Consider the following 11,735-nt stretch of genomic DNA (forward strand, 5'->3'; position numbering starts at 1 on the left):
TATATTCCTGTGAACAGGCCCCTAAGAATAAATACAGAGGATGATGATAATATCAGTGATTTTCTCCCTTGCAGGAAAGAATGGGGTTTGGACACCTTCCTCCCTCCTGCAGTATTAACCAGTATGAAGGAGAAGAATATCAAGAAGGCCCTCTCACACATTTTAAAAGCAAACCAAAATCTTGTTCCTCCTGGAAAAAAGGTAATTTTCTGCTGCCATGGCTCAGACTTTTAATGTTCGATGGATCCACTGTGATTTACCTTACTCCTATTTACAGTTGTACAACTGAAGGCTGAGAATTAGCTGCATAAATCAGATACATCCATTTGTGCATCATTAAAAAAAAATAGTCAAACAACAGAACTATTACTATGAATAAAAACAATTAAAAAACAGATAAAATCTACCTTTTAATAGACTTTATCTTATAAATGAATAATAAACCAAAACACAATTAAATAATTGATGTCTTTTGATAGCATCAGTATAGAAATGTAACCTCCCTCCCCCAGCCTGATATAAAAGGACTGGAGTGTTACATGTTGGAGGGACTGTGTGTGTGGTTTTTTTTTTGGTTTTTTCATACTGTTTAGAAAGAAAATTGAGCCATCTTGTGTTTTTGTATGGCAATGCAGTCCCTGTTTTAGTGTACCAACATGAAAAAGAGTAGACAAGTCTTTGATACTGTGCACTGAACGTCAAAGCAGAACATCATTTGTTTTCTGAATTACTTTGTTATGATTTTTTGTTTGTTTTTATAAAGCAAAAACTAATTTCACATGCATCTATGGCAACAGAACCATATGTTTATGTGCAGTACGTGCAACAACAAAATAATATGTTCTTGTTTTGAGAAGCATTGTTAATTAATTTCTTTAAAAAAAAAATAATGCATGACTTCAAGATGTCTAAAATCAATGTCATGGAATACAGAAATGTTTTCTGACATTAAATTGGATTTTTTTTTTTTTGCACAAATATTTCTAAATGTTTTACATATCTTAAGAATCATTTTATTTAAATGATTTGTCAGGTGTTACTGTATTTTGTTTATCTTTAGATTTGAGGATTATAATAGGTTAAACATTCTGGATTTCTATTGGCAGCTCTTTGTGACATCAAAATTAATGGGAGTGGTGAAATATAAGGGGGGGGGGGGTTAAATCTATGTTCACATGTAATCTTTCTTTCTTCAAAAATGAATTTGATTATAAGAGCATTCAAAATGATATTATATGTTTCTATGATCACTTACAGTTCATTAGGGTTTTTTTTTTGTTTTGTTTGTTTTTAATTGCTCAATGTCTCATTTATCTGCAACCAGATCATTTAGATGTACTGTATGTTAAATAAAATAATTAAAAAAAAAAAAACATTATTTACATTTGTTTACAGTAGTAACCTGTTCTTCATGTTTAGCAATAAGCAGAAATAACTCACAAAGTGTACTGTATTTACCAACGGGCATGCACAAGGAGTTTAACCCTTAACAGTCCTGTAGTCTGAGTGGTGCTTTATTGAAAACAACTGGAAGCTGAAAGCAAAATGTTTGGCTGACCAGATGTTGCCAAGGCAGCAGGATGGAAGCTACTACTGTAGATGTCAGTTATGTTTTTGAAAGGAAAATACATGGACACAAAAACACTTGTTATGTGATTCCTACTGGTTGCAGAAGTAATTTATTTAAATAACGTACAAAATACATGATCTGGTCGGTTTTCATCTGATATATAAATCTCCTGAATCCCCCTTGGTACCTGTATTTTTAAAAAGATTTTCTGTTCTCATTCTCATGTTTAGGACCTCAAGTAAAAACATCTTGCTAACCCTAAAGGTGCTAGCTGTTTATTTTAAGAAATGTACTGGACAGCATATATTATGACACAATGTATTCAGAACAATACATTAGTCTATTTTGTATTTCAAGGTTGTGACCAAAGTCGTGGACTGAAAAAAAAAAAAAAAACTGTTGAGAACTCATTAGGCGAGCACATTCCAGTGGAGTATGGGAGGAATGCAGACTGCTCAATCATTGCATGACCAAGCCCATCAAAACTCAAGGGAATCAACACACGAAACAGAGCTCAAGCATCCTGCAAAGATATTTTAGAAAGCGGCAATCGAGCAGTGACAAATACATATTTCGATCCAGTCCAACACATTTTTAATTGTTAGTTTAGAGGTTTATAGATGAAATCATTTTTTGATAATAGATTCAAAGTGAAAACGAGAAGTATATTGTCAATGTGTTAGTGTATACAGACTCATTGTGACAAAGTTCAAGGGACTGTAACCAGTTGTTTCAAGTTCAAGATTCATAGCAATGGCAATGTAACTTTTCTATTGACATTTGTGATTGAAAAGGTTCGAGTTTTAGCCACAAGTCATACTTGAATATTTCCCCCCCAGTTTCCAATAACTAATTATAAACCTGGCAAAAATGTATTGTTATTGCAGATGCTGTCCATATTAATTTACCTTTCATAATTAATAAATTTTGATAGCCAGATGATCGATTAACTATGTGAAACTAAGGGGGGTGTCACTGCATTCAGTATAAGCATGACTGTTTGTGCAATGATCTGAACCCTAGCTGAAATGCAGTTAGATTGATCGACATTAATAAGCAGATTAAACTTATTTTTGTTTAGAAAATGCCTTCTGAAGGTTTATTCTTTAGCTGATGCAGTGAAGTCTTCTGAAAGTGGAATGTTATGTGTCCTTCCGTGTTCATAGCTACTGAATAGTTTTCCCAAATTGAAGGTCATATTATAATTCTAAGCTTTGTCAGACAATCAGTAACCAGCAAATCAATCTTCCCTGTCAGAATCACAGTGTTGACTTTCTGTGCAGGTTCACAATTTCTTTCAAGGATGGGTTGACTGGTTGACATTTTATTCTATCTGTAGTGAACATTTAATCTGTTTGTCCAGTAATAACGGAAAAAAAAAAACAAAACAAAAAAAATAACATTTTTTAAAGTCGTCTATAGGTTATGAAGGTTATGTTTTGATATAAGCATAAGGGCAAATTAGTTAATCAGCAATATCTAACAATATCTAGATTAAATTATCTTCTGTTTCACATAGCTTCTTTGCCAATCTGGTCTGGAACTTTAAATGGAACTTTAATATGGAGAGTGGCATTATGGTTTTTATATATTTTTTAATTTTTTTAATTTAGAATCTATTTATTTTACATAACACTTACATAATCACTTTGCAAAATATATATATATATATATATATATATATATATATATATATATATATATATATGTGTTTTTTTTGTTTGTTTTTTACAGGTTGAAAGTTATACGAATTTTAAACAACTGTATCTTTTTAAACCAAACAAAACTTTACAGCTGGTTAAAAAATGAATGCTAATGTTTTACTACAGTATGCTTTTCAATAAATGTATAATTCTGTTTTAGTACAGCTACATTAAAACTGTTTCTATGCTTTTCTTTTTTTCAGCTGTCGGCTTTGCAAGCAAAGGTGCACTACCTAAAGTATCTCAGTGATTTACGATTGTACGGTGGAAGAGTTTTTAAGTCGACATTATTGGTAATTGATTCAGTGATTTCTTCTCTTTTTCATATTTACAATTTATGAAACAGGATCTGTAATTCCTTCTCTATTTGGTATTGAGGGCATGCTTTGGTTTTGTACACTAAAACAAAATGTAAACAATGAAAAGTAAAGTGCACATTAATATTCTTGGCCATTTTTTTTTTCGCTTCAGGAAGGTGCCATCACAGTATCATCATTTATTTTTTTTTTTTTTTTTTTAATTTATACTTTAAAATATGTTACAGTAAAAATCTAACACATATAAATATTTTATACATTAACTCCAGAGTATAATGACATACATAATGCCCCACAGTTTTATATTTACCTAACATTTTAAACCTTAGGATACATGTATAGTATAGTTTAAAAAATAAATCTATGTGCGTGTGCGAGCATCTAAGTTGTTTCTTTTTGTTTCTTTACAATAGCAGGGTGAAAAACGCACAGAAGTAACTTTGCTCGTGGGTCCCAGATATGGAATAAGTCATGTAATCAACACCAAAACCAGCCTGGTGGCTCTGCTGGCAGACTTTAGCCACGTCAACAAAATTGAAATGTTTACAGAGGACGAAAAGAATGTTAGAGTTGAGCTACACGTGTTGGATGTGAAGGTGCCTGTGCTATGTGTTAATATCTTGGGTCTAGGGGCCCTCTTATTGTTATTATAGTTTTTTTTTATTTATAGTTTATAATCAGGATATTACTTTATACATATGCCTTCAAAGTCTTCTTATATTTTAATTTATAAGGGTGAGATGTACTATTTTTATTTTTAACAGATACTATTAAAAAAAAAAAAAAACAGAATGCTGTATCTTAGCTAAAATGTCCTGAGGTAATTATTTACATTTCTATGTTAAGTTAAAATACTGACTTGGCATCTTTGTGTGCTAATTTTTGTTTTCTTGTTTTTCTAGCCTATCACTTTACTTATGGAATCAAGTGATGCAATGAATCTGGCTTGCCTAACAGCGGGCTACTACAGATTATTGGTTGATTCAAGACGCTCTATCTTTAACATGGCAAACAGTAAAAATAAAGGAAACAATGAACCAGGTATATGGTATTTAGCCTGATAATTAATTAAATTGTTTAATCTCTGGTAGAATTTTGTCAAAAGTCACAAATTAATGAATTTGTCGAGTCACAAATGAACTATAAACTAGTAACACTTTACATTAACCATCTCCAACTAAACAGTAATTACACTGTAGTAGCATAATATTTACACAAGTGATAGTGTAGCTACAATGCAACAACTTTGCCCTTTTGCAGTGGCACTGTTTTTACACTTGTGGTTGTGTAGTTACGATACAATGCAATTACAATGTACCAACAGATACAGTCCAATAACATCGTAGTTAAAGACATTGTAGTGAAGAACTTCTTTCTCTGTCATCTCCTCTGGGGTTTGATGGCTTTGTATGGATGAATCATGAATAGTGACTCCTTACAATGTCTGTTTCCCTCTTATTTCTATTTGTTCTGAATCCACTACTAATGATCTTCTTCTGTTTGCATTTTAGGTTGTGATCATAAGGAGAAGTATAACATGCATGCCACTGACTGGACATACAGCGCCTCTTTTACAGTGGCTGAAGACCAAGATCTTCAAACATGTATTAAAGAAGTAAAGGACAAAGACATTCCTTTCTCAGAAGATCCTGGGAGTCAAAATGAAGCTACTCCTGTTTATATCACAGAGGACAGTGGACATGGTCAAAAAATCATTAAACAAGGAGACAGTGCAGAAGTAGGAAATGGAAGTATGCACACACTATCTTTCTTGTCTGTGCCTGGAACAAATGCACAGGACTCTCCAAGGAACGCCAAAGTGTCTTTTATATTTGGAGATCATAACTTAGACAGTGTTAACCCACAAAACCTTGGGTATCAAAGATTAATGGATGAAAGCCCAGAAATGTTAGATGAGCAAAGGTCTATGTACCTGCATAATGAAAGTGACAATAAAGCTGTAGACCAGTCTTCGGACACGGAAGGTTATCAGTTTGCAGCTCATGTCGTTTACGCAAACATTAACGAGGCTAAAATATTTGGGAACTCAGAAGGCATTGAGGAGCCTTTGCTACATGACATCTGCTATGCAGAAAATACAGATGATGCAGAGGACGATGATGAAGCTAGCTGTGAGGAGGACATTGTGTTGGGAGAAATGGACAAAACCAATCTCCTCAGCATTTCTGGCTCAAGCGATGATATTATTGACCTGACATCCCTCCCACCACCAGGTGGTGATGAAGATGAAGATAATGACTTTCTTCTCCACTCTCTTAATCTCGCCATTGCTGCTCCACCACCAGGCTTCAGAGACAGCTCAGATGAGGAAGACACCCAAAACATTGGGTCCCAAGGTACAGAGGAAAAAGGCCAAAGCAATAGTGATGACATTCCAGTGTCACTGATAGATGCAGTCCCGACTCATAGTGAAGGCAACACTGAAAAAGCACTTGATGATGCAGTAGTTTCTACTCTGCAAGCAATAGAGGCCTTGGCAGCATCTGAAGAACAGACCCTTCAACAAACAGATGATAGTTCAGGTTCTTACACAATAGTAACTTTTATTAATTGACAGTAATAAATGTTCCATTCATAAACATTTGTTTAGCCTTGAATATATACCACAACCCTTTTGTTGCTGTTTTTTTTTTTTTTTTAAATTATTATTTTGCCATCATTTATATTTGTCTCTCATGGTTTTTGATATTTTGATTTAAATTGCCTTAGTTTCATTTTGTGTGTCATCTTTTTTGTATTTTGTTTGTGTTTTTGTTTTGTTTTGTAAAAATGCATTTTCATAGCCATCCATATTTTGGGGCTAAATAAAATTTGTATTGTAAAAAATGTACAAAGTGCCTCAGATGTATTTTATTAATTAGATGTTTATTTTTTCTGTGGCATACAGGTGTAGCAATTTTGCGGGCATATAGTCCTGAGTCATCTTCAGATTCTGGGAATGAAACAAACTCTTCTGAAATGACAGAGAACTCTGAACTGGCTGCAGCACAGAAACTCTCTGAGAATTCCATGCGCCTGTTTGTAGCCACCACTGGAGGTTTCCAGCCACTTATGGAAGAGAAAACAGAGTTTCCCATCTCTCCCAGTGAGACGGTAGACAGGACCCTAAAGCCATCCCTCAACCTGCCAGGCCGCCAGGAGGCAGATCCACAGAACAAAGCTGTGCCTTCCAAACAAATCCTTCACTCAGATGACATTGAAATGGAACCAGAGACCATGGAAAACAAATCTGTAACAGACTACTTCAGTAAGCTGCAGATGGGGTCCCTTGTCAACTCCTGCACAGGCAAGAGAAAAGGTAAACAAAGCGAGGTAGACTCCAGGATGCAGTTTGAAGCCAGTGCCACCATTAAAAGGCAGCAGGCTAAGAAAGCAGAGTCTAATGAAGAAACACACCTGCCTACAAAATATAACACTTTCAAATCAAGGGAGAGTCATCGTCTAAGCCATTTCGATCTAGAGAGAACTTCTTTCCGTGAAAAAAGCCAAAGGTGGTACCCCATTCCTGACCATAAGACAGGGGACAAACAGCTTCCAGGAGTCTCTAATGGGAAAAACTTGCTGAAGGGATCAAACATTGGTAGAACTGAGTTTGATAGAAAGGAAGTCGAGCCTGAAGGGAATGACTGTCACACCTCAGGACTCGGACAGGATAAAAACCTTCAATCCGACACCAGCTATGTATCCTCAGCCAAAGGATGCAACGACTCTGAAGAAACCAACTTTTCTGGGGATGAACACCAGTCTAAGCTCCCTCCAGCCGAGCAAAGCGTTGCCAAGCTCTATGAATACCACTTGACTAAACGCATGTCTTCTTTGCAAAGCGAGGGACATTTTTCCCTGCAGAGTTCTCAGTGTTCATCAGTTGATGCAGGCTGCAGCACTGGAAGTAGCTCATGCGCTACTCCTGTTGATTCTCCACAGTGCACCTCTAACAGTAAGCACATGCTTACTGAACCTTCTCTGAAAGGTCTTAGCTATGTGACAGCAGATGAAAATACCCATTTACTTCAAAGCCATGGCAAGGATCTCCATCAGCAAGGCGATGGGACCTTCCATAGGAGGTCACTGCCAAACATGCATGCAGCGTCTAGTTCTGAACCAATATTTGGTACCTTACGAGATGGGTGTCATCGGATGCCAAAGATTAAAGAAACCACAGGTACAGCAAAAAGGAGTAACATTTTCACTAATCTTAGTGTGCTGCAGGGATGTAAAAATAATTCAATGGGAGTTACAATGAATCTTATAAGCAGATGTTAGAATATCTTACCATATCTCAGATGTGTCAGAGAAGCAAGTTAAAAAGTTCAGTAGGATTAGGAAACAGTAGGAGGATTGATGAGGGCCATAAAGACTATAAGAAGCATGTGAGTAATAAGCCAAGATTTCTAGACTTTTTTAGAGATAGAGGAAACACAATTGCAAAGTCTCCCTGCATGTCACCATCAGATGCACCATTTGATAACCAAAGTGTAGCACAATTGAGTCCATTGGTCTCAGGTATAAGTAAAGTGTCTAAAAATGTCCTCTCTGCTACCTTGCCAAGTAAGTTGAAGTCCTGATTTGCATGCTCAGGAATCCGTAAACAATCCTGAAGTTAAATATTTTAAAAAAAGGAGAAGCTTACTTACCGTTCTTGAAGGGAAATTAGAACAGAATATTGATTCAGAGCTGTTTCTTTATCTGTGTAAAAGGAATATGCACGAAAGTTCGAAAAATTAGGGCTCCTGGAAATGTTCATGACAATCAGCCTACTGGAGAGGATGAACAGTTCAAGCCTGATTGTAAAACTTAGCATGTTGTCAGTGAGATGCTTAATGATTCTCTCTGTTTTTCTACTACCCCTAGTGTAGCTTGCACAGAGCTTGAGAAGGCAAGAAGAGGAGACATGTCTTCAGCTTTTTCTAAACAGGTCAAAGCCAACACCATTCCACTGCCATCAAACATTTGCACAAACTCAAATGTGCCAAGCCAAGAGTCCACTGACTTACCTAAAACAGACCATGTGCAGGCAGCACCTTTGAGTTTAACGAATTGTGACTTCAGTGGGGGAAGTCTCAGTCATCCCCAGAAAGGAAAAATTTTAAGACGGAGCTGCAGCAGTGTGACGTCAGGATCAGTGAACATCGAACGACTCTTTGAGGGAACCACCGGTACCATCGGCACTAAATGTTTGCAGTCTCCAGAATCACCTGAGACCAAACCACAGAAGAGGGTTGACCTTTCTATAGGTAAAAAGTTGGCCAAGAGCTACTCTCAAGGCTCTGTTACCACCAACTCCACATGCTGGTCCACCGTGAATGACAACAAGGAAAGCGGAAGAAATTCAGTCATGTTCCCCGTGCATAAAGATTCTAAGCAATTCAGAACTTTGCCAAAGTTGGACATAAGCAACTGGAGGTGCCATGGTCCCTTTAGTTATTGTTTTCTCAATAAAGATAGAAATGCTGATGAAGATGAGGAAGAAGAGGATAGGCTTTCAAAGTTTTACTGTCCACAGTTACCTTCATCAGCTGCTGAGATTGAAAGGGAAACAATAACCCAAGTGAAAGCTGCCGCCCAGGACAATTCCACTGAGAACGTTGCTGCCAATCACAAACATATAGATATTAACATTAATGATATGAACTTCAAGGCTAGAATTGCCCGGATAAATACATTAAAAGACAAGGTTTTCTCATTCCCGGGTGGGTTTTCAGTTGCACAGAATGATGCGAGTGAATTGATTTCTCTTGTGTGTTCAAGTGTGGGCAAGAGGGAGAACACACAACCCGAGCCCCATGAAACTAAACTTTCTCTGTACAAACAACTTCTGTCTGTCGAGTCCAAGGAGCTGGGGAGTGCCTGTAGACAAATAGCCATGGCAGACCGAAACCCAGAAGAAATGCTTTTGGCAATGACGTCCAGTTTCCACGTGCTCTGTTGCTTAACAGAAGCCTGCATGTGTTTAGTGAAAGTGATGAATGCTGAAAGCAAGCAGTTGGAAATTGTAGCAAAAGTCGATGAAGTTGTAATGAACTATATATGCCTGCTAAAAGCAGCCGAGGCAGTGGCAGACAGTTCTTTCAGTGACCATAGTGTAAAAGTAATGGCACGACATTTAACTACCATGTACGCTACTGTAAGCACACTAACTCGATCACTAAAAACACTTCTAAACAAATGAATAACATCCTACTCTTTGTAGTATACTTTTGCAAAGCCATACATAGGACCCCCACCCCCCTTAACCTTAAACGTGGGATCCCCACGGTGTGAACTATAGTGACAAACTTTGCTTATGTATATTCTGTTTATATGTAAAAAGTTAAGGAATTATGTACAACACTATAGAAATTTAAATATATGAGAAAGGTATTCTTCCTTTAGAACTTGAAAAGAGCTTTTTTTTTCATAATGCTCAATGCTCTTATTAATTGCTTCTACATTACATTGCTTTTAACTAATGCAGTGTCCAAAAGCATTAAAAAAAACAAAACAAAACAAAACAAGAAAACTCTAAATAATTCTCTATTGGGTTTTACTTGACATAATGGTACCGCACTATTTAAGCATATAGAACTGCTACATATTGTATATTTTACATTGCTACTGTATTTAAGATTTCTAATGATTTTTAACCAAATATATATGGCACTCAGAAGCCTGTCTGTTACGACTTGTTAGAAAAGGTATACTGTAAAACAAAACGTTATTCATACTTTTTTTTTTTTTAAAGGTTTTATTGTTGTTACAGCACAGTCCTTGGTTACTCATTGACACAAACAAAAGTTAGATTCCCTATATATTTTCCTTGAATGTATTTTTTATTTTAATTTTATTCTTTCTAAACTTCAGACAATCATGAAAATAAAATGTTCCCATTCCCAGTACAAACTAGTGCACCAAAAAGCCCCCATATCCTTTGAAATACTGTGTTTTCAACTGACCTTATTTGAACACATTAAAAAAAAAAACAATATTAAAAGAATGGCAGCTTGTAGTTTTATGGTGTCTTTTCTGATCAAATTTACTATTTTGTGGTAACATTGGTGTTTTATTTTTTTAAATTCTCCATTATATTACTTTGTTGTTCTTTTATCTTTGCAATTTTGTTTTAAAATACATATGCCACTGTGCATGCACACATGCCATTTCACATCAATTCATATTGTAGTGAAATAGGTAAACGCAGGCAGGTGCATCATACAGGGTGAGGCAATCCACACACAGACGGAGTCCTGTATGATGCGCCTGCCTGCGTTAAATCCTGGGTCCTCTCGCACTGAGCTGGATTATTATTGAGCTGTGTAATGCGCCTACCTGCCTGCGTTGACCTATTTCACTACACTGGTGTTAGCAGTGGGATGCAGGAGCCTCAGCACATCGGACTGTAGCATAGTGAGCAAGTACGGGGCGGACATGAGGTTGGCAGGGGAGAAAGCTGGTAGGTGATGTAATCACACACAGGAACATAAGCCCGATATACGCACCTTGCAAAGGAGCTGGCTGTTTTGTACATTGGTATCGGCGCTATGCTTTAGTGCGAGAGGTTCCGCGTACGCGCCCACCCTCTGCCTGTGTGTGATGCGTTAACCGAGATTGCTACAATATTATCAGACTGTTTCTGCAAAGTAATAATCGGAAAATGGATAGACACCCCCCCCCCCCCCAAAAAAAAAAAAAAAAAAAAAAAAAAATTATAAGGTGTTTACAGAAAGACCCAGTTTTTGTTACCTGTATTCCAGCAATCGAAAACCAAGTTAGCAATAACAGACAGGACACCATGGTTTAAAAAAGTTAGTTAGTTTATTTATTTATTTATTTATTTATTTGTGTATTTTCTTTAGAAGGGGAAAAACATGCATACCCAACTTTGCTAAAATTAAGTTATCCAACACAACACAGGCCCCTATTAAAGCAATTTACAGTAAGTGACGTATGTAGTGCTCACTTTACAAAGGCCATTTTAATGAAGATGTAAATCAACACGCATCACTCAGTCCTGCATGGACTGGCAAGATCCAATTATGAGAACAGCAGTTCACAAAAACAAATGAACAAACTCTCAAAATAACTACTAAATCAAACATCTGGGAGATGCGCTGCTACTTAGTGTACAGTGGGTAAGAGATCGGTCCT

The 11,735-nt window shown here is 36.5% G+C and overlaps 1 protein-coding gene across 6 annotated transcripts in view; it reads left to right on the forward strand.

The window, feature by feature from the left end:
* LOC121328064 (FERM and PDZ domain-containing protein 4-like) overlaps positions 1–10,581 on the forward strand; it is a 92,189-nt gene extending 81,608 nt beyond the window's left edge. For 4 of the 6 annotated variants that reach the window (XM_041272537.1, XM_041272538.1, XM_041272539.1 and 1 more), the window contains 7 exons: positions 75–201; positions 3,477–3,566; positions 4,004–4,186; positions 4,493–4,631; positions 5,102–6,133; positions 6,499–7,773; positions 8,468–10,581. In XM_041272537.1, the coding sequence (XP_041128471.1) occupies positions 75–201; positions 3,477–3,566; positions 4,004–4,186; positions 4,493–4,631; positions 5,102–6,133; positions 6,499–7,773; positions 8,468–9,780 (4,159 nt within the window). In that variant the 3' untranslated portion in view covers positions 9,781–10,581. Of the gene's footprint in view, positions 1–74; positions 202–3,476; positions 3,567–4,003; positions 4,187–4,492; positions 4,632–5,101; positions 6,134–6,498; positions 7,774–8,462 lie in introns of all 6 variants that reach the window. The other 2 variants (XM_041272541.1, XM_041272542.1) reach the window with 2 other exon arrangements.
* Positions 10,582–11,735: the final 1,154 nt, after the last annotated feature.

The sequence above is a fragment of the Polyodon spathula genome, chromosome 15 (genome assembly GCF_017654505.1).
Source record: "Polyodon spathula isolate WHYD16114869_AA chromosome 15, ASM1765450v1, whole genome shotgun sequence".
Taxonomy (NCBI): Eukaryota; Metazoa; Chordata; class Actinopteri; order Acipenseriformes; family Polyodontidae; genus Polyodon; species Polyodon spathula.